The 24,090-nt window shown below is 33.8% G+C and overlaps 2 protein-coding genes across 2 annotated transcripts; one reads left to right on the top strand and one right to left on the bottom strand.

Moving 5' to 3' along the window:
- Positions 1-152: 152 nt before the first annotated feature.
- Positions 153-14,336, top strand: cab39l (calcium binding protein 39-like). The gene is made up of 9 exons (XM_051110675.1): positions 153-486; positions 5,989-6,114; positions 9,258-9,422; positions 9,506-9,624; positions 10,889-11,057; positions 11,143-11,202; positions 11,291-11,356; positions 11,437-11,580; positions 12,733-14,336. The coding sequence occupies exons 2-9, from the start codon at positions 6,013-6,015 to the stop codon at positions 12,910-12,912; spliced, it is 1,005 nt and encodes a 334-aa protein (XP_050966632.1). The 5' UTR covers positions 153-486; positions 5,989-6,012; the 3' UTR covers positions 12,913-14,336.
- A 118-nt stretch (positions 14,337-14,454) lies between these two features.
- On the bottom strand, positions 14,455-22,878 carry cdadc1 (cytidine and dCMP deaminase domain containing 1). The gene is made up of 9 exons (XM_051110665.1): positions 22,455-22,878; positions 20,665-20,765; positions 20,133-20,310; positions 19,458-20,036; positions 17,397-17,446; positions 17,132-17,301; positions 16,745-16,934; positions 16,544-16,598; positions 14,455-15,110 (listed from the first exon to the last, which is right to left on the bottom strand). Exons 1-9 carry the CDS (start codon positions 22,573-22,575, stop codon positions 15,046-15,048), a joined length of 1,509 nt encoding a protein of 502 aa, XP_050966622.1. The 5' UTR covers positions 22,576-22,878; the 3' UTR covers positions 14,455-15,045.
- Positions 22,879-24,090: the final 1,212 nt, after the last annotated feature.

Here is a 24,090-nt window from a genome sequence, read left to right as displayed (position 1 = left end):
TAGTTCGGGCAGGTATGTGACGCGATAGTTTAAAACGTCGTGATTCAAAATCATGAGTCATGCACTTATTTTAGCCTGCATCTCTTCATAATACAGTCTGAACACATCCACATCCGGGTAACGCGACGCCTCGCCTCGGCGTTGAGGGAGGAAGCGCCAATCGCCGCACGGCATCTGACCTGAGATCAGCTCGCACAGCGCAGACAAAACCGCCAGCGACGGCCACAGAACCGATCCCAGATCATTCCCTAAACCGCGGACAGCCACCCGACAGGGAGTTTGTGTTACAAACCCATCATGTCTTTTGCAGATATGCGCGTTTGAGTCAGTCAGTGTTTAATTCGCTTATACACACATTCCGCTGACGTTTAGCCCAGCGCGCACACGCACACGCGCACGCACAGTCTGCTGGCGTGATCGGGACGGCTGCTCGCTAACACACACAAACCAAAGCAGCCGCAGGAGACACAATTACATCGCAGCACTGTAAGTATTGAACCTTTCACACATTACAGACGCGATATCGAAATGTTCGCTTGATGTGAGATAAAACGTCAAACTGGCGTAAAGCCCAACGCTGAGCTCACGGGCTACTGCTGCGTGTCTTTTATTTTGGTGTCGCACGAGAATAAGCGAAACGTACGCCCAATTTTCCGCATGTCGGGCTTGTTTTTGGTAACACGGCTGACAAGCTGAGAGTGTACGTGAGAGTCGGAGCCGCCAGCGTCTGAACTGTTTCATTGTTGCGTTCTGTCGTTCTGTGACGTTCTGTTCGCGTGTTACATTGTAAGCAGCTCTCGCTCGGTGTCACGTTGTAATTCTGCTGCTGCTGTTTGTGTGGAATTGAGTGAACAGGCCTGAAACAGATCACACCACTGCAAGGCCCGTTCACTCAGTTCAACACAAACACATGCGGATCATGCAGCGGAGGGCCTGTTCACTCAATTCAGCATGCAGTTCAGCACGATTCTACACAACACCAACTCTGTCAGATGCTTCCCCACGGTCCTGACAGAGAGCTTTTAGTACTTCTGCCACTCAAATCTGACGCCTGACGCTTTTGTTGGGGTAACTATTACAATAGTGTCAAAAATAATGACATCGTTTGTCTGTTTAGAGATCTTCAGTTCATTGTAAGTTCATTTTACTACTTATAATAAAATCACTTAATATATTAAAACTATTAACTTAAACGACTAAAATATGTTTTTTTAACAACCCCGTTACTGCGTAATTTGTATTTTAATGTTTCTATTATATTACAAAAATGACACTTTTATTTATTTATTTTTTGTGTAAATTGTGACAATCAGGGAGTGACTTTATTTAGATATTTTCAACAGTGTTTTTTATTTATTTATTTTTAGTGTAAGTTGTGACAACCAGGGAGTGACTTCATTTGGAGATTTTTCAACATTTTATTATTATTTATTTATTATTATTAATTTTTTGTGCGTGCAAATTGTGACAACCAGGCAGTGACTACATTTGCAGATTTACAACCGTTTTTATTTGTTTGTTTTTTACTATTTACATGTATATATTTATATTCACATAATCAATATTATATTTAAATATTTGTAATATATGATGATTGTTTTTTAAATTTATGTTTTATTTAATTTTATTTATTTATTTTATTTATTTTTAGTGTAAATTGTGACAATCAGGGAGTGACTTTATTTAGATATTTTCAACAGTTTTTTTTTTTTTTAATCAATTTTTATTTATTTATTTATTTTTAGTGTAAATTGTGACAACCAGGGAGTGACTTTATTTTGAACTGTTTTTATTTTTTATTATTATTAAGTTTTTATTTATTTACTTTTTTTGGCGTATATTGTGACAGCCAGGGAGTGACTTCATTTGGAGATTTTTTTTTCAACATTTTTATTATTATTTTTTTTTTTAATTATTTTTTTTTTGTGTGTGTAAATTGTGACAACCAGGCAGTGACTACATTTGGAGATTTACAACCGTTTTTATTTGTTTGTTTTTTAAATCAATTTTCATTTATTTATTTATTTTTAGTGTACATTGTGACAATCAGGGAGTGTCTTTATTTGGAGATTTTTCAACGGTTTTTATTTATGTTTTATACATTTTTATTTATATATTTTTATTGTAAATTGTGACACCAGTGAGTGAGTTTATCTGGAGATTTTCAACAGTTTTTTAAATTTATGTTTTATTTAATTTTATTTATTTATTTTATTTATTTTTAGTGTAAATTGTGACAATCAGGGAGTGACTTTATTTGGATATTTTCAACAGTTTTTATTTTGTTATCAATTTGTATTTATTTATTTATTTTTAGTGTAAATTGTGACAACCAGGGAGTGATTTTATTTGGAACAGTTTTTATTTTTTTTATTATTAAGTTTTTATTTATTTACTTTTTTTTAACGTATATTGTGACAGCCAGGGAGTGACTTCATTTGGAGATTTTTCAACATTTTATTATTATTTATTTATTATTATTAACTTTTTGTGCGTGTAAATTGTGACAACCAGGCAGTGACTACATTTGCAGATTTACAACCGTTTTTATTTGTTTGTTTTTTACTATTTACATGTATATATTTATATTCACATAATCAATATTATATTTAAATATTTGTAATATATGATGATTAAGTTTTTTTAAATTTATGTTTTATTTAATTTTATTTATTTATTTTATTTACTTTTAGTGTAAATTGTGACAATCAGGGAGTGACTTTATTTGGATATTTTCAACAGTTTTTATTTTGTTATCAATTTGTATTTATTTATTTATTTTTAGTGTAAATTGTGACAACCAGGGAGTGATTTTATTTGGAACAGTTTTTATTTTTTTTATTATTAAGTTTTTATTTATTTACTTTTTTTTAACGTATATTGTGACAGCCAGGGAGTGACTTCATTTGGAGATTTTTCAACATTTTATTATTATTTATTTATTATTATTAATTTTTTGTGTGTGTAAATTGTGACAACCAGGCAGTGACTACATTTGCAGATTTACAACCGTTTTTATTTGTTTGTTTTTTAAATAAATTTTTATTTATTTATTTATTTTTAGTGTACATTGTGACAATCAGGGAGTGTCTTTATTTGGCGATTTTTTTTTTTTTTTTTTTTTTTTTTTTTTTTTTTTTCAGTGGTTTTTATTTATGTTTTATAAATTTTAACCAGTGACAACCAGTGAGTGATTTTTTTTATCTGGAGATTTTCAACAGTTTTTTAAATTTATGTTTTATTTAAATTTATTATTATTATTTTTTATAATTATTTTTTAGTGTAAATTGTGACATAGTGACTTTATTGGGAGATTTTCAACCTTATATATATATATATATATATATATATATAAAACTGTTGAAATTAATTAATTAATTTATTTAAAAAAAAAAAAAGTGTTAAAACTCAACTGTTCAACTCTCTCACCAAATATTTTTCTTTAATTTATGAAAGTTATATAAGTTTCTCAAAAAGCACAGCCCTTTTTTCGTCAGTCACAAACTGACCTATTCCAGTGAAATAATATTGTTTTAGTTAATTACCAGTAATCTCACTGCCTTTGTGTTGTTTAGCAGTTGTGTTGACAAATAGGTGATTAAATGAATAATTGTATATCCTTTGGCGTAATTCTCACTGGTTTCTCATCACCATGTGTCCCTCACAAGCGTCTCTCTGTTGTATGAATTATGTAGTCTATGTGCTACAGAGTGAGTTCTTCCATTTCATCATTTATTTTGTAGTTTTGCTCCACTGTGGTGTTGAAGGTGGTATTTACAGATAGTAAATAAAGGTGGAGCTGCTTTTTTTTCTTTGGTGAGAACTGTATGAAATTCCTAACAGTGTCCCACAGCAAACAGAGGACCTGTTCACTCACTGTTAAATAAATGTGGTCATGTGACATTCCTCAGCGATGGGCCTTTTGATGGTAAAGATGATGTTGTGATAGTAAATGTGGGTGAGGTGAGATTGACATGTATTGCTGGAAATCAGTTATGACTTATGACTTAGACATGACTGAGGTGGGTCAGCTCTTGGTTTTATTGCTGGCAGTGTTTGCATAGTGAATTATTGTAAGTCTTTAAACACGCCTAGATTGCAGAGTGGACAAAGACTAGTGTGATCAGCAAAATTAAAAACATTTTAGAGTAGCTTCTCTACAGAAGTTGCTATCAAACTAGATGTGCTTTATTTAATTATTAATTGTAAAGTGGTAATATGTAAGACTTGTCGAATGATCGCAGCACTAATATGAAGGGAATCTGATCAAAGAGCAGCTGCTGACAGGTGGAGGAACAGGAAATTTCCAACAGGAACAGTGGACTCTAGGACTTTTTCTCTCTCTCACACACACACACACACACACACACACATTGCTTAGGTTTTCAGATCACAGGATTACCAGTCACAAGTTTCACTAGGTTCTCTTGGAAAAACAGTGAATTTTCTCCTCATTATGTGGTTTAAGTCGCTTCTGAAAAATGGCTCTGACATTTGCTTCCATTTCTTCCGTCAAAATGGATTTGTTTTTACAATGTGGAGATTTCATTGAATCAGATTGAGAATAATAATTTAATTTTCATTAATTACTATTTACATGTATATATTTATATTCACATAATATTATATTTAAATATTTGTAATATATGACAACATTTTTCTTAAATAGATGCATGTGTACATATATATGTATATATGTGTGTGTGTATATATATATATATATATATATATATATATATATATATATATATATATATATATATATGTATATATATATACATACACACATATATAAACTTTTATTTTGGATTCAGTTAATCGCGATGAATCAATTTGACAGCAGTGATTTAATTTAATTAATATGTTATTTTGATGCTGGAACAAATGAATGAGTTGTCTCAAGTTTGTCTTGAATTTACATAATAATCAAAGCCACTTATTTACAGCCTGAGGTGGAATTTCAGATCATTACTGTTCTTAATTATTATTTGTGATATGTAATTAGTTTTAATGAGTGTTGTTATTACATACATAACTGAAACTATTACACATTGTTTTCATTATTTGAAAAAAAAGGGTTAAATAAAATAAAATATAAATATTAGATGAAAAATAGCGTAAACAAAAATTACAAATGTTGACTTGGTAGTTAACAGAAGTAAAATCATTTTAAGCTAAATTAGTAGAATTGCTAGAACTAAAACAGAAATAAATTAAAAATCAAAATTTATAGTGTTTGTTTATATATTAATTGCGACTAATCGTTTGACATCACTAAATGTATATAATATAATATAACAATGTAATATAATATAATAAAAACATTTAAAGAACAAACGTAGTAAAACATTTTAAAAGCACAACAAAATTACTAAAACTTCTAATTAAAATGAGAGCTGAAAAAATATATTCTTATATTATTATAGTAGTAGTATATAAATAATACTACGTTTGTGCTCTTACTTAGGACAAACTTGGCCGAGATACAACTATTTGAAAATCTGGAATCTGAGGGTGCAAAAAAAGCGACTTTGAAGTTTTTAACTTAAATTTTCTTATTACTAATCAAAAATTAAGTTTTGATATATTTACAGTAGGAATTTTGCAAAATATCCCCATGGAACATGATCTTTACTTAATATCCTAATGATTTTTGGCATAAAAGAAAAATCAATAATTTTGACCCATGCAGTGTATTTTTGGCTATTGCTACAAATATACCCCAGCGACTTAAGACTGGTTTTGTGGTCCAGGGTCACATATGTACATATGTATTGTAAGGATCAAACACATCAAACACAGTAAAAAATTTTGTACTGTGTTTGATTCTTCGAATATTTCCCAGTTAAATATTTCAAGCAATTATGTCCTTTAGACTTGAGTAGACTTTCTTTTGTCTCAGTGTTTCGCTGTAAGAAGAAAAAGATGTGAGACAAATCAAAACCATTGATCTGTGTCTTTTTCTTTTTTTTTTTTAAATTACTCCAGGTTCTACAGTCTACGGCCGCTACCATGCCACTATTTGGTAAATCTCACAAGAACCCTACAGAAATTGTGAAGACCCTGAAGGACAACCTCTCCATTCTGGTCAAGCAGGACAAGAAGACAGAGAAGGTATGTGTTTGAGAGCAGTCCTTGGGGGTATCATGAGTAAATTAAACCTGCAGATAACACTATAGGAATTATATCAGCTAACACAAAAATGTGTGCTAAGCACTATTGACAAGGAGAAAATGCCGGTCTTGGAGGTTGGTTCTAATTGCTAGCGTTTCAAAGGATGCAGCAGATTGCTACAATCAGGCATACTTTACAGAACTGTACAGCATCACTTCAGTAAGCTTAATTAGCCCCAAACAAGAGTCATTTTATTTTATTCAGCACAGTGCTGTTCCAGCGCATTTAGCGCCTACTTAAGATGGATTACAGGTGTTTTTACACTGAAATGCATTCCACAAATGTGGCACGAAGACAAAGGTTTAGTGAATTTGCCCCTCTGTTCAGCTTGGTCCACCGGTCAGATTATTTTTTTCTTTTCTTATTTTTCCACTCTCATCCCAGGATTTTATTGCATTTCATTCTAGTATTAATCCCAGTTGTTCCAGAAACTCTCAGATGATTGCATAATGAGTTTGACTATTGAGTGCTGATGCTTCCAAAATGAAGTTTCCAAGATCTCCCTACAGCTTTATCCTAAGACACATTATAGCTCTTTTCAACCACAATATCAGCGTTATCCTCTAAATCAGCCTGCTTTCCACTGCTGATTTTTTTTTTCCAGTGTGTTTTTGCATTTTTCATTTGCTTTTTCAGAGAGATGGGCCAGGCCCCAGGCAAATAAGTGCTTTAAACCAGTGCAGTAGCTCTGATGGAGAAATTGTTTCAGCAGTGGACGTGAATGTACTTGTTTTAAGTATTAACATAAAGTCTGGTTAAAAAAAAATATTGTCTGCTGTTTAACGGGGAGTGGCACAGAAATTTCTGTGAATGGCATTTGCCAGTTTTGTGAGCAGTGCACACCAAACTAATGGGGACATGCAGTCTGAACTGAGATTAGTATCGGAGAAATATTACATTTAATCAGAACTCCTTTAATGACTTTTAGATAAATTATCAGTTTGACGTTTGCTTGTTATTTTTCATTTGAGAGCTTTCAGTTGTAGGTATTTTTCTGGTTGAATGGAAGTTGTTTGATGTCAGTTATTGTAGAACCGTTGATATACTGTACACTAATATTTAGTTTGTTAAATTTTCTGATAATTTTGTTTTTTAATTTTTTATTTATTATTATTTTTTTTATTAGTTGTAGGTTTGTTGTTAATATACACTACCAGTCAGTTTTTGGACAAGTAAGATTTTTAATGTTTTTTAAAGAAGTCTCTTCTGCTCACCAAGCCTGCATTTATTTGATCCAAAGTACAGCAAAAACTGTAATAATGTAAAATATTTTTACTATTTAAAATAACTGCTTTCTATATGAATATATTTTAAAATGCAATTTATTCCTGCAATCAAAACTGAATTTTTAGCATGATCCTTTAGAAATCATTCTAATATTCTGATTTTCTGCTAAAAAGCACTTATTATTATTATTATTATTATTATTATTATTGTTGTTGAAAACAGCTGAGTAGAATTTTTTCAAGTTTCTTTAATGACTAGAAAGTTCATAAGAACAGCATTTATCTGAAATAGAAACCTTTTGTAACATTATAAATGTCTTTATCATCACTTGTGATTAATTTAAAGCAGCCTTGCTAAATAAAGGTATTAATTTATTTAGCAATAATAAATGCTAAATTTATTATGCCAAAAAAATAAATAAATGTATAATGACTCCAAGCTTTTGAACGGCATAGTGTATTATGTTACAGAAGCTTTTTAATTCAGATAAATGCTGGTCTTCAGAACTTTTTATTCATCTAAGTATCCTGAAAAAATGTACTCAACTGTTTTAAATATTCATAATAATAATAAAAAATGTTTCTTGAACAGCAAATCAGCATATTAGAATGATTTCTGAAGCATCATGTGACACTGACGACTGGAGTAATGATGCTGAAAATTCAGCTTTGATTGCAGGAATAAATTGCATTTTAAAATATATTCAAATAGAAAGCAGTTATTTTAAATAGCAAAAATATTTTATGTTATTACAGCTTTTGCTGTACTTTGGATCAAATAAATGCAGGCTTGGTGAGCAGAAGAGACTTCTTTAAAAAACATTAAATCTTACTGTGCAAAAACTTTTGACTGGTAGTGTATCTGTGTAGTTTTTAAATTATTTTTTGGGGTTGACCGATTATCAGTGCAGATATTAAGCTTTTTTTGTTGTTATAGGTGTTGGTCATTTTCAAAAAAAAAATTGCAGACTAAAAGTATTCAAAGAGTTTTTGTCAGAGCCCTTGTTATTCTTAATTTTGATCAGTTATCGGTCTGCTTGATTTGTAATAATCAGTATCAGCATTGGCTCTGGTCGACCCCTAATTAAAGTTTGTTTAGGTTTAATTTTAGTACTTCAGGTAAAACTAAGTGAAATGCTGGTTTGTCAACTAGAGAGAGAAAATAATTCAAAGTTTTTGTGTATTTCATTACTTTATTTTGTCAGTTTTCTATTTTATATTTGTTTTAGTGAATATTTATTTTATTTCAAGTAATGATTTTTTTTTCAAAAATTGTTTTAGGTTGTAATAACCCTGGTGCAAGTAGGTATAGGTAAGGTAAATTAGCCCACTTTTTAATTTTAATCTCAAAGTCAAAAAGTGGCCCAATTTACTTGATCTGAACCCCATTTTCAGCACATCCTTTATAGACCCAAATGAGCGAGAGGTCTGGTTCTTGGAAGTGCTCGTATTTGTGCTCTGAGCAGAAAGATGTCGGAGAGGTGGGAATATCACTCCACTGCCCGACCTCTTGCTCATTTTCACCTGCCCGCTAAGGCTCTTTTCAGCAGCCCTGTGCTAAAGTCAAGCGTTTGAAGTGCTGGGAACCTGCTGATTGTTACTCTGAGGTCCTGGGGCTCTTCCAGCTGGAGGGAAATCCATATGCTCCAGGATACCTCCACACTTTCAAACAGAGCTGTTTCAGCAGCTGATAAATAGCTAATGATGTTCTTTGTATAATGAGCTTTCGTGTGAAATTACCCAGAATCCTTTTAGGTGTTCAGCACATTATGCAGCATAGAAATGGAAATGCCTAAGTTGTATTGTGTTATCACCATGTTTTGTAGTGATTATTTATGATATTTGTGTGTTCATCAGGCTTCAGAGGAGGTGTCGAAATGTCTGGTGGCGATGAAGGAGATCCTGTACGGCACTAACGATAAGGAGCCACACACAGAAACGGTCGCCCAACTGGCCCAAGAACTCTACAACAGCGGCCTGCTCATCTCACTGGTGGAAAACCTGCAGGTCATCGATTTTGAGGTGAGGATGCTGTACTTACTGCATGCTCTTTTTCATCTTTTTATTTACGATTGTGATATTTGATATAATGTGTGTGTTCACAGGGTAAAAAGGACGTTTGTCAGATCTTCAACAACATCCTGCGCAGGCAGATCGGGACCCGCAGCCCAACGGTGGAATATTTCTGCTCTCATCAGGAAGTTCTTTTCATCTTACTCAAAGGGTGAGAAACGATAGGTATTTTTGAAATGTAGCACATAAGCATGTTACTTACAAACTGCTTGCCTGGAAAAGCTTTGAAATGTCCATGGTGCTGTTTCTGTTCCATCAGTTCATCTATTCATTTAATAGGGCCCTATATAATCAGGTTTATTATTTCCAAATTCGGGATTAAAATGGTATCCATTTAAATGGTTTTAATGGTTACATTAAAAATCTAATTAATTAAAAAGCTTGTCTAATTGAAAACATGAAACTTACACAATTTAACAGCAATTTAATAAATGTTTAACAAAAATTAAATTTTTAAGTGCTTAAGAAATACAATTATTTTTTTTTTCTCAAATTCAATTTTATTTTTACCAAATTCTGTTTAATTTTTGATTTCATTAAATGTAAATAATCAAAGGCATATCTAAATAATTGATTTTATTTTAAAAACATATATTACTATTTTATTTATTTATTTTTTCAGAAATACTGTGTTGTCTATTTAGATTTTTCTGCTAAAAAGTTCTGGTAATTATTTTTTTTCTGTTAAATATTCCTTTAAAATAATGTTTTAATAATTTATTATTAGTAGTACTATCATGACGTCGTGTAATATATATTCCTGTCACTGTTTCTTCAAGTTTAGTATGAGTGTAGTAAACGAAACCACGTGTCTGCGCAGGGTTGCCAGGTTTTCACAACCAAACCTGCCCAATTGCTACTGAAAACTAGCCTAAAACTAGCCAAATTGCATTTAGAAGGGTACCCCTTTAAAAATCTCATTCCGCAGGGTAAAATAGACGTTTTTGGTGGGGTGCCCGCGTAAAATTCGCATTTCAGGGGATAAATTTCACATTTTTGGGGATTGAAAAACAACCAGAACACAACAGTGGTAAAGTAGCAAGACTTGGCAACACTGCGTCTGCGCCATTCATTCACACAGATGCAGAACATGCAGGATTCATATTTAAATATATTTTTATTTAATGTTCACAGACACTAGTCCATACTGCATTTTGATTTAAGTGTACTGACCTGCTTTTGATTTATACTTTGAAAATGTGGCAAATTCCAAGAATGACATTCTGTGTAATACAGTAAATTCCATTTTTATGACTGGATTCCGTCCGTGTTTTGTGCATTGAGGAAATCCTTGGGGCCTAATTTTAGCAAGTTTACATCAGAGGACCATAATCATGAAGCTCTGTTTTCCTGAACATGGCTTCTGTTGCATGGCATTCTTGTGAATGTGACATTCTGCTTTGGTGCTGTGGCAGGTATGAGACCCCTCAGGTGGCATTGAATTGTGGGATTATGCTGCGTGAGTGCATCCGGCATGAACCTCTCGCCAAAATCGTCCTCCACTCTGAACACTTTAAAGATTTCTTCGGCTACGTGGAGATGTCCACATTTGACATCGCCTCTGATGCTTTTGCTACCTTCAAGGTAAGTGTTAGATTTATTTTTTTAACACATTACATAAATGATTAGATAAATGCTAAATTGCACTTTTTTTTTTTTTTTTAAACAGGACCTGCTCACAAGACACAAGGTTCTGGTGGCGGAATTTTTAGAACAGAACTATGATGCGGTAATATATGAATTTTATTGGATTTTTAATTGTTATCATAGAATTCTGGAAAACTGAAATGTTTAAATGGCTGTCGCTGATCTTCCAGGTTTTTGATAATTATGAGAAACTGCTTCACTCTGAGAACTACGTGACCAAGAGACAGTCATTGAAGGTGTGTGTTGTGCCATCTGATTTTTGTCATCTGTCATCTGGAGTCTGTCCCGTCATTAACATCATGTGTTTGTGTGACAGCTGCTGGGTGAACTGCTCCTGGACAGACACAACTTCACAGTCATGACACGGTACATCAGTAAACCAGAGAACCTGAAGCTCATGATGAACCTCCTGAGAGACAAGAGCCCCAACATTCAGTTTGAGGCTTTCCATGTCTTCAAGGTACACCTGAATCCTGACACTTCTTCACCTAGCATGAAAAACACCATAAAAGTATTAAAATTGCATTTCATATGGATTTTGTATTATACAGGGTTTCTGCGTATCCTTAAAAAGTCTTAAATTTAGTTTATAGAATTTAAGGCTATAAAAAGTCTTAAACAGTACAAGTAAGTCTTAATTATGATTTCAAGAGGTCTTAAATTTGGGGACTGAAAGACAAGAATTGCGCTATGGCTTAATATGACCATTAAACTTCAAAAGGCTATGATTTTATTGAAGAAACATGAGAGCTACACCTTTTCAAAGCACACGTGAAGTTACCAGGAAACCGCTATATTTCTGCTGTTCAAGCGCCACCTGCTGAGAAAGAATGAATTTGCATTTTCAATAAGCCCGACTGCTGTTTTTGTTCAGACCACTGCGTAGATCGACCAATGTTTTTACGCTGCAAATACGCAGAGTTGTAAATATGAACTAGTGGATTGGCAGGTGGATAATGCATTATAAAAATCTAAATTAAGACTGTAAAAAATATTTAAGTTCATAAAATAATTTATTAATAATTAATATAATAATTGATACTTTTTTGCCTCATGAAATGTGAAGTTTATCATTTTATTAGCTTTGTTTTGTGAAAAACTGTATCTGAACTATAAATCTGTCAAAAAAAAAATGTGGGTCAGTTTTTCGAAATTGAGATTTATACATCATTTGAAAGCTGAATAAACAAGCTTTCCATTGATGTATGATGTATGTTATGATAGGACAATATTTGGCCGAGATACAACTGAAAATCTGAAATCTGAGATTGCAAAAAAATCAAAATACTGAGAAAATCACCTTTAAAGCTGTCTAAATGAGATTCTTAATACATATTACTAATTAAAAGTTAAGTTTTGATATATTTATGGTAGGAAATTTACAAAATATATTCTTGGAACATGATCTTTACTTAATATCCTAATGATTTTTGGCATAAAAAAAAAACAATAATTTTGACCCCTACAGTGTACTTTTGGCTATTGCTACAATTATACCTGTGCTACTTAAGACTGGTTTTGTGGTCCAGGGTCACAAATAATGCTTTTTACAGTGTAATATGACAAACTGAGCTTAAAACTTAACTGTTTTCTTTTTTGTGTATTTCCTCAGGTGTTTGTGGCCAATCCTAATAAAACACAGCCCATCGTAGACATTCTATTGAAGAACCAAACGAAACTCATCGACTTCCTTAGCAACTTTCAGAAGGATCGCACAGACGACGAGCAGTTTAACGACGAAAAGACGTATCTCGTCAAACAAATACGAGACCTAAAAAAGCCAGCCTCCTAAACTTTAGCTATTGCAGTATTAGGGAAAAAAAACGTTAAAAAACCACAAAAAATATATTAACAATAATAATTCTATTTAAAATCTTGAAATTTGTCTTTTCTTAGTTATGAGGCTTACAAAAGAAGGTTCCTGATCATTGATGTTCTCTGTTTTTATTTGCTTTTCTTTTTTTTTTTTTTTTTTTTTCTGTTTTTTCCTTTCATGTTTTATTTTATTGCAAACTCTTGTGCCATGATAGGAGTTTTAAGAGTAGGAATCAGTCAGTTTGAGTTGCGGGGAGAACCGTCTAAGAACATCGAGACACCTTGCGGATGAGGAAGTACAGGTAAACTTTCATTTTCCGTTTCTGGATGTTTTTCACGAACCTGGGCGCTCTACGTTCTCCGTGGCACCGACAGCGCCACGACGTGGCAGTTTGGCTGTGCTAGAAGAGATTGTTATTTGGATATTGCTGGAAAAGAGATGAAATTCCCAAATGATTAATTATGAGCTGTTGATTTTCTCTTGATGACTTGTAACTGCACTAATCTTGCATTCCTCCTTTTCATTAGCCCGTGCTTTATTCAAAACACTACAAGCCTGATGATTTCCTCCCTGTTCTCTTTATTCTGTTTGTGTTTTATAAGAATTATTTAGAAGGATGAATTCATTTATCAGTATTTTAATTATTGTTTATCTGAGCTGAAATGGAAAGAGCATCTGTGGGTCTTCATGTACATTTTGAGTTGCTGTCAGGCCGTTTTCTGATCAGAAAGCATCACTCTTTTGTTTTATATATTTTTATTTGATGTTTACCTATGTTTTAAAAAGACAAAAGCTGATTTTGCTCTTATGGTGGTTGCCATTGTAGACGAATCTTGAAAAATCAACGTTGGCACTAAGTGAACCGGTGTATATTCCAACTTGTAGATTTCATGTAGATCAGTGAGGTACAGCTATAGTGCTTCGGTGTTGCTATTGTATGCTCGCTATACTATAGTAACCCTAGTGCTGTAGTGTTTGTTAACTTTAGTGCATCATACTAAAGTACTTCTTATACTGTAGTGCAGCTGTAGTGTACTATCCATTTCTATACTATAGTATACCTATTACTGTAGTATGTATTTTGTGCTATAACCCATGATTCATCTGTCTATGATGATTTTGACAGAAGTAGATTGTTGCATAGCTGAAAAACGATGAAATGAGGACACAAATGTACAAACAGGTGCCTTTTGTTCTTGAGTTGTTAATTTACTCTCTTGCTTTTTTTTTTTTTTATTTGAGAAGACATTTTGGAAGGGGGAGCTTAATTTCTTTTTATTGTTTTTAATATGTTCTCACTGAGCATATTTAGCTTGATTAAGCAATGAACCTCTTTAACTCACTATATTTGAGTTATGCTGTTGAAGAAAAATTCATTAAATTTCTTTTTTTTTTTTTTTCCTCTACAGTTGATTGTTTTATTCAATCGTTCTTTAGGTTTATGGGATGAAATATGCTTTGGTGGTTTAGACACATCACTCACAGTGTGAAGCAAATTCATTTGTACTCTGAGGGAACTATTTTCGTGAAGCCAAATTTATTAAATATATTTGTTAGCAGTTACATTGAAGATGCCAAAAAAAATGTTCAAAATTTGAATTTAAATTTTTCCTACTACACACACAGGTGCAGTTTCCATCTGAAATGCTAATAGTACCGTATCAATAAAGACCAACTGAAGCATTAGCAACATGGTTGCCTCTCTTTTTTTCTCCCACATAAATAAAATGCACATTGTATATATTGTACGTTTTACATTAAGAACAAATCTAAACCGTAATACATTTTGTGCAAACACATAACGAACAGTTCTGCTTATCCTCTCAATTTAAGAAATTTAAAAACTTTATTATTGTATGCATTTTAAAACCTTTAAACTCAAACCCCATTTCTAAAATGCACAATGAATTCAAATGAATTCAACTTTTACCAGGCTGTTCTGGTAAACTAATAAAGAATAAAACATTTTCCCTCTTTTACGTTGTGTTGTAATGGTAAGAATGCTGAGTAAATCATGCTGCATGAGCATGGCAAGTTAAATGTTTTTCAGCAAAATAGTATTCATCACATTTGAACATCATCTGTTCAGAGCAGCTTTTGAAATGTCTTCTATGATCTCAGTCTCTTATTGCAATGAAAATGAGTTTCCTTCTCTTTTCGTTTCATATAACCATCTGCAAAAAAAAAAACAATGCACACATGAAATGATATTTACAGTATTTGAATATACAGGGGTTGGACAATGAAACTGAAACACTGGCCAATATAGTGTTGGAGGTTTCATGGCTATATTTATGCAGCCTGGTGGCCAGTCTTTACTGATCGCACATTCCACCAATAAGAGCAGAGTGTGAAGGTTGACTATGTGCACCCAATAGCTCAAACATTGTACCCTGAAGGTGGTGCCGTGTATTAGGATGATAATGCACCAATACACACAGCAAGACTGGTGACAAGAGTGATTTGATGAACATGAAAGTAAAGTTAAACATCTCCCATGGCCTGCACAGTCACCAGATCTGAATATTATTGAGCCACTTTGGGGTGTTTTGGAGGAGCGAGTCAGGAAATGTTTTCATACACCAACATCACATAGTGACCTGGCCACTGTTCTGCGAAAGGAATGGCTCAAAATCCTTCTGGCTACTGTGCAGGACTTGTATTTGTCATTCCCAAGATGAAATAATGCTGTATTGGCTGCAAAAGGAGGCCAAACGGCATACTAATTGTGGTCTAAACCCAGGTGTTTCAGTTTCACTGTCCAACCCCTGTATATGGTATATAATATTTGAATATACTTTTACAAATCTGTCGTACCACAGGACCATTTAAACGGAAAGTTCAAAATGAAAATTCTATTAATTACTCTCATGTCGTTCCAAACCTGCAAGACCTTTGTTCGTCTTTGGAATAAAAATTAAGAAATTTCTGTTGAAATCCAAGAGCTTTCTGTCCCTGCATAGACAGCAATGCAACTGACAAGTTCAAGGCCCAGAAAGGTAGTAAGGGCTTTGTCAAAACAGTCCTATGACATCAGTGGTTCAACCGTTTTTTTTTTTTTTTTTTTTTATGAAGCTACGAGAATACATTTTGTGTACAAAGAAAAACCAAATAACTTTGTTCAACAGTTTCTTCTCTTTGGCGCTTGGTCAAAAAGCTCTTGGATTTCATCAAAAATATCTTTTATTTGTATTTTGAAGATGAACGAAGATCTTACAGGTTTGGAACGACATGAGGGTAAGTATTCAATGACAGAATTTTAATTTTTGGGTGAACTATCTCTTTAAATCAAGTTATTAAATTTAATGAGCTACTGAAGGAAGAAAGGAAAAAACCTGGTGACCAGTCACAGGATTCAACTTTTTTTGATTTTTACTTATACATTTTAACTTAATGTTTATTTTTGATTTACAAAAAATACATTATAATAAATAGCCACAATTGTGAATTACAGCACACTAATTAATGACTAAACTAATGGGAAAAAAGAGGTTTTTAGTAGTGATAAATGGCTGGTTTGGAAAAATCAGCTGCTTTTTCCCATACAGTTACAAAGAAACTTTGATAATAGTGGGCATTTTTTAAGAACTGAGACAAAAATGCTTACTTGCTGTGTGTGGAGCAGCTTGTTCTGACGTATGTCTAGCAGATCTCTGTTGCCACTGGAAAATAAAAAAAATTATGAGTACATTTTCAAGTATAATATTTATTTTTTATCATAAATGTAGAAGAAATAGAATAAATGAAAGAAACAGAACAATACAACACCACTGTAATGTAATTTAATCATGATTTACACTGCACTTACAATGAACTTCTGGATGCCGTTGAGTTTGTCAAACCTGAGGTAGGAGATGTCGCGTTTGACTTTGTTGCTGTCCAGGTCTGTGGTGTAGATCTGCTTTATTCCAGCGCAGCTGATCAGAGGAACACACTCGTCACACGGGCATTTGTTCACAAATAGTATTGTGTTGTCCTCTTCCTTTATCTCTGCACTCCTGCAGATCAGAGGGAAACAAAAGGAGAGAACGGGAGGCAGAATGAATTTAATTCACGTGAACATTCAAATGATTTGATATTACAAACACAGTCCATACATATAAAATAGTACACATCTCCAGTCCAGTGTGAGCTGGAAGAACAGCTGTTGTTGTGAACGACTGTTGTTCTGACAGCTCTTTCCCATGAGTCTCACCTGAATGTGAGCGCATTCTGCTCCGCATGGAGGATGTATCTGTATTTCCTGTTCTGTCTCTCCTCTTGTTTGTGATCCATCTGAGGGTACTCTGCATATTGTGAGCCCACTGGATAGGCGTTGTATCCACAGCCCACTAGGTAAAGCCGACCCGTGCCATCACACTGTGACTAGAGGTAGTTTAAAGAGAAAATAAGAGAAGTGTTCTTTATTTAAAATACATTTATAAATTCAAAAAGTCAAATTTTTATTGTTTTTGGCTCACCTGTTTTCCCTCAGCCCAAATAACAGCACCAACTCCAACTTTAGCATCCTCTACAGAAAGAGACAGCACACAAAAAAATGAAAACACTTGAACTGCATCCTGACTTCATCCTCCAGGAAATGATATGATTTTGGCAGGAAAACAACAGCATTAGCAATGGACTAGTTGGGCTGTCTCACTTTATAACATTCCATACTGCTAGATAAAGTAGTCTTAATAATATTGTCAACAAAATATGGTCAAGTCTTTCCCCGCCAGTGATAGAATTTTCCGTCATTTACGAGACAACGCTTCCCCACACAATGAAAGGACAATGTTACAATGTTATACGGTATGAGGCGCTATTACACATCTTCTGAAAGAGTACTGACTGGATCAAAACAGATCAGGGTCGAAATTAAACAGGGCTTGTGGCAAAAATACCACGAAAATGAACAAAAATGCCCCATTGATATAAGAGGAAAGGGCAAAAAATTATTAATTAAACAATTAAACAACGTATTACGGCTGTTTCGATTGAAACGAAAGATGAACATGAATGAAAAGCGTCAATTCGTGGAATTACATTTAGATTCGCACACACTGCATCAGAATGCTTTTACGCGCAATTTGTGCAGCGTTGAGCCTTATAACCAATCAAATGTGTTTCTGTTGAACTTAAGAATGGATTGGCCAATCAGGCGCTTAGATTAGTCAGCGCTGAAAGCGCAGGAGCTGTGTGGAGTGAGCGTGCTCGCGAATTCCCTCATCGTAAACAACACAGTGCAGATAAGATGTAAATAAAATTTCGTAATTTCGTAAAATTTCGTAGTTTGAGTGATTATAACGGGAGTTTTTGCTTAATTTGATCAGGTGCTAGAGTAGGCTAATGTCATGGACATGTTTGTCTGTGAAGCTAGAATGTGACGTGCCCAAAACTAAACAAAAAAGTTTTTGTTTTCTATATCCATATTAATAACCATTATTACAATATAAAGAGCAATAATCTACAATAATGATTTTTGACATAACATTGCAGCCTTATGGGTCCTCTTTTTTACATGTATAGATACAATTTCCCTTACGAAAATTAACCAGGTTTCACTACAAACAAAACCAAAAAACATGGTTACTATAGTTAAAACATGGTAACCACAAATTACCCATGGTCTTGCTACATTAACCATAGTTTAACTATAGTATTTGTAGTAAAACTATGGTTATACAAATGGTAATTAATGCACCAAAAAAAAAACATGGATACACTTTTACTATATAAAACCATGGTTAATTTTTGTAAGGGTTGTTATTGACAACAGTTTAAAAATTGGGTAACTGGTAATTGACTAAATTGGGTAAATTTAAGTATTTGACATTAAAGACAACATAGCGTGGTGATTATAATAAGGTGATTATAAATATTGCCCTCACAAATGTAAACAAAAATGCCCCTGGAAATCAGTTCTAGAGGCCAAATCAATATATGCCATTAATGGAAAAGTTAATTTCTAACCCTGAAGCGGATGCATATGTAAAACAACGCAATCATCAAGAATTAAACAGCATATAAATCTAAACAACCTAACGTTAAAAAATGAAAAAACGAGGAAATGTTATTGGACCATGGGGGTTTGATGGAAGTAATCTACTCCATCTATGTTTCGAGCACCGTTCTGAATCTGATTAAAATGCATTAAGCTAGAATAAAACTAATTTGTTTTGGGTTCTATGCTTTAGCATATTCAGATATATTTATACAACAAAAAATTCTGGGGGCTATGAAAATGTTGTGAAAAAGGTCAGAAATGCTGCAGGTGGCTGGCAAGTTTAAAAAAAAAAAAAAAAAAAAAAAAAAAAAACCCTGGCAGGGAATGATTTTTTATTTAATTTTAAAGGTCAATTTTAATTGACCTTTAACTAAACCAGACCTGATGCTTCTGATTTCTGCTAACTGTTGTACATTTTAAGCGACACTAGATTCATGCTGTCACTTTCTGCCATCGCTTGATTTCTCATTTGTGAATTTTTGATTACAGCTGAACATTTTGATTTCAATTAGTCAAGCAAGTGAATAATATTCACCTGTTCTACACGTCAGTATTTGGGTCTGTATCATACAGTGTCGCACCACATCCTGAGGTAAAGCAGGAGAACCCGTCCCTAAAGGCTCTTTAGTGAAGAAACCGTAATCTTCTAGAACCGGAACACTTGCGGTGACTGATGCCAGAATCCTAATAAGATTCCTCATGTGCTGCCTCAAGTTACTAAAATTTGGTTCTGCACAAAAGTTCTCCAATCCCATCTTGTTCAGCACATACTTATGCTGCTCCTCGTCATTTATAAAGAACTTCTCCAAAAAATCATCTAAGTTGTTCCACCATTCCCTTCGAAAGATATCCTTAACATCGAGAGATGGATTGTCCGCAGCAATCTTTTCAAGAAAGTCACCGCTTTGAGACGTTTCGTCCACAAACTGCTGTATGGTGCAGTCCAGAGGCTGCAGGAGCACACAGATGTGGGGTCTGCTGTTGGATTTCAGTCTTTCAGCAGCTGTTGCATCTAAGATGGCTTCCTGGTGACTGGAGTCTATGTGATCGTGTCTACCTGACAGCAAACTGATCTCAGCATCACCGGGCCAGTATGATATCCTGCTCACACCAGCTGAACAAAGACAGATGAATAGGAGGAGAGAGAAGTTTACAGCAAGGGCGGGATAGACAGGCAGTCAAATATAAAATGTTACAAAAATAATCTTACCGTTAATAAGCAGCTTGAGACAGGTTGAACATGGTTTTCGGGAGAAGTAGAGATCACATCCCTTCAGCCTGGGTCCATGTTTGACCACAGCCACCTGTCCTGCATGTAACTGCGCACTGGAGCAATGCAGACCCAGAACAATGTGCTCATGCACCACCACAAGACCACAGTCTCCAGCCTGGATGCAAATATAATACCTCTCATTATTTATATATCCATACAGCTAATGAGTCATAGGATGTAGCAGCCATTCCAGTTCAAACACACTACATGTTCATTAGCATCTCCTTTAGTGCACATGAGTCATTATATGCACAACAGGGACTGTGTCATGTGGGAAACAGGTTTCCAATAATAACGCTGTTGTAGATGCTTTTCCCCACATATAAATACAAGTCAGTCATTTCACACTGGTAGATGCCATTTGTAACACATTTTTATTAATAATTTATTTTCACCTGCATTTTTTTTAACGGCTGTAATGTAAGCTTAATGTCTTTGAAACACACAGATAAAATGAAAATATTCTTACGCTATCATTTTCTTGTTGCTGTGCTTCTTTCTTTGGGAAAAGTTCCATCCATAGACTCAACAATGTGAAAAGGTTGGCTTTGGACAGTCGAGGTCCATAACCTGAAACAAAAAAATAGGATTCATGTGAACAGACTAGTTACAAAAAATAAACAAATACACTACCGGTCAAAAGTTTAAATTTTTTTTTTAAAGAAGTATCTTCTGCTCACCAAGCCAGCATTTATTTAATCCAATGTACAGCAAAAACAGTACAATTATGAAATATTTTTACTATTTAAAATAACTATTTTCTATTTGAATATATATTTTAAAAAATGTAAGTCACATGTAATCACAAAAGTCACATGATCCTTCGGAAATCATTCTAATATTCTGATTTTCTGCTCAAAAAACATTTATTATGATGTTGAGAGCAGCTGAGTAGAATTTCAGGTTACTTTGATGAATAGAACGTTCAGAACAGCATTTATCTGAAACAGAAATCTTTTGTAACATTCTAAAAGTCATTATAATCACTTTTGAACAATCTAAAGCATTCTTGCTAGATAAAAGTATTAATTTCTATCATTTCTTTTCCAAAAAAAACATACTGACTTTAGGCTTTTGAATGGTATAGTGTATGTTACAAAAGCTTTTTATTTCAGATAAATGCTGATCTCTTTATCTTTCTAGTCATCAAAGAAAAGAATCCTGTAAAAATGTACTCAACTGTTTTAAATATTGATAATAATAATAAATGTTTCTTGAACAGCAAATCAGCATATAAGAATGACGTCTGAATTATCATGTGACACTGAAGACTGGAGTAATGATGCTGAACATTCAGCTTTGATCATAGGAATAAATTACGTTTTAAAATATATTCAAATAGAAAAGTAGTGAAACAAATAGTGTCTCTCTTCAGGTCAGCGACAGCACGAACGCAGATTTGCATCTTTAAATGACACTAGTATGATCGTATGCTGCACGGAAGAAAGGTGGAGGAATCAAACAGATGAATCATTGTAATTTAGGAACTGAATCACGTTGGTATTTGAATCGTGTTTGTGATCTTTAACGATCTGTTAAATTAAAATGCTTTATCATATTGGTGACACGTCCACTGCAACATGTTTATCTTATCACAAATATTATAGACTACTTTGCTTTTTTGACTTCTGATTGTAAGTGTACTTTTGGCGCTTAGATTAGCGAGCAAGAAAAAAAAAGCATATACGAATCGACAGGCTGAATCGAAATTTTAAATTCACAAGTAATCGATTTTCGATACCCAACCCTAATAATCAGTTCATAATAAAGAAACATTCATAATATTTATTTTATTACTGTATTCGAATGATTGTTGTTTTTATGGCTAACATTACTTTTTGCAGCTGTAGTAGTTATAGCTAGTAGCTAAGGTTGAATGATACTTGAATATGTATTATTGTTATTCAAATATTCTTGTTTCATTCATTTTTATGGTAAAAAAAAGCAGAAAATGGTTCTGCATATCGAGATTCGGTAATCGCGACCGTTAAACATAAAATAATATGTATTTATTTATCGTAAATATAGATAGATAGATAGATAGATCAGGATTATAATTAACGTTAGAATAGATTTTCTATAATCAGTTATTGACAGACATGAGATATACATAACCTGCTAGTAAATAATTTAACGAAAATAAAGAACGTCTTAGAAGAACTGAAACGGCTTTGAAGGAGAAACGGCTTTAGCAAATGTGAAGTTGAGCTATTCACCGGGTCTGGTTACCACGAGGTGATACTGACAGGCTAATCTAACCTTGTACTTTGGCATCCGTCTGTACGGCGCTATCCCTCACATTGCTCACGTCCTCGCCGTTTGAAATTGATCCGTTTCCCTCGAAATCCCGGTGAGACGGCCGACTGTCCGAAGCTGCCATTCAACCGCTCAATATTGACCTGTCATTGACTAAACAGCCACAAACAACAGCCCGTCCGCGTTCATGCGGTCCACTTCCTATTTGTGCTGACGTCACCAGTGGGCGGGTCATCTGTTCTTAAAGGCTCGCCTGCTTCGATTCCCCAGAAATCTGCGGGTTTACAGCACATAGACCGAAAGTATGCGGAGACGTAGACCCAAACACCACACCCACAACCGTTTAATGATAGACATAAATTCCACAACAGACACCTGATCTTCTCTAGCAGCTTGCGGTCTACTGCAAGATACTGGAAGATGGATGCAGGGATTTGCTGTCATTCAGTCACAGGAGCATCCGCTGATGTTGAGATGATGGGGTCAGAGTCACAACAGGGTTCAGTGGGGTTCAGATCTGGGGAGGCCAGTCAAATTCTTTCTCAGCAGACTCACTCATCTATTTGCCTGATGACATAGCAGTGGCATAATGAGTCACTGTACACTCCATTCTGTTAAAAATATTTGTCTTTAAAGATTGCATCAACCTTTGTTTTTAGACACTGGCTAATGGGTGTAGCTAAATGGGTGCGTCTACATCATTTCTGGACATTTACTCATTTCATAAAATGACTTCACGATCACAGCTGTCTTCTTTACCTGAAACAAGTATTTAACAATTCCAATAATTCATATTAGTTTCATTTCATGAGAAATTAAACTACAGGATGGCTTTCAGGAACTTTAAAGAGTAGCTAACCTAAGCAGCTAATGCTCAAATGAATATTTAATAAAATTATTTAAAAAAAAAAGGAAAAATAAATTAAATAATGATGTTAAATGTATAATTCAAATATTAAATAATTTTAATAAAATAAAGGCGTAATGAAATTTGTTTCACGTAGGTTAAACGCTACTGTTTCCATATTACATGTTTCACACTCTAAACAGACACATCTACAAAAAAAAAAACAAAAAAACAAAAAGAAAAAAGCCAGTCAAAAGTTTTTAATGATTTTTAAAGTCTCTTCTGCTCACCAAGCCTACATTTATTTGATCCACACCCTGGTGAAAAAACCAGCATATGCTGGTAGGTATGTTTTGATGCTGGGATGCTGGTTAGGTAGGTTTTGATGCTGGTTTAAGCTGGTCCTTGACCAGCAACATGACCAGCAAAAACCAGCAAAGGACCAGCTTAAACCAGCAAAGGACCAGCATAAACCAGCAAAGGACCAGCTTAAACCAGAATCAAAACCTACCTAACCAGCATTCCAGCATCCAAACATACCTACCAGCATATGCTGGTTTTTTCACCAGGGCAGTACAGTAAAAAAGTGAAATTTTAAATATTTGTACTATTTAAAATAACTGTTTTCTATTTGAATATATTTTAAAATATAATTTATTCCTGTGATTTCAAAGCTGAATTTTTAGCGTCATTATTCCAGTCACATGATCCTTCAGAAATCATTATATTCCTATTTGCTTCTCAAAAAACATTTATTATTATTATTACGTTTAAAACAACTGAGTAGATTTT

Source organism: Labeo rohita, chromosome 1, assembly GCF_022985175.1.
Source record: "Labeo rohita strain BAU-BD-2019 chromosome 1, IGBB_LRoh.1.0, whole genome shotgun sequence".
Taxonomy (NCBI): domain Eukaryota; kingdom Metazoa; phylum Chordata; class Actinopteri; order Cypriniformes; family Cyprinidae; genus Labeo; species Labeo rohita.
This window is presented reverse-complemented; position numbering and strand designations above follow the sequence as displayed.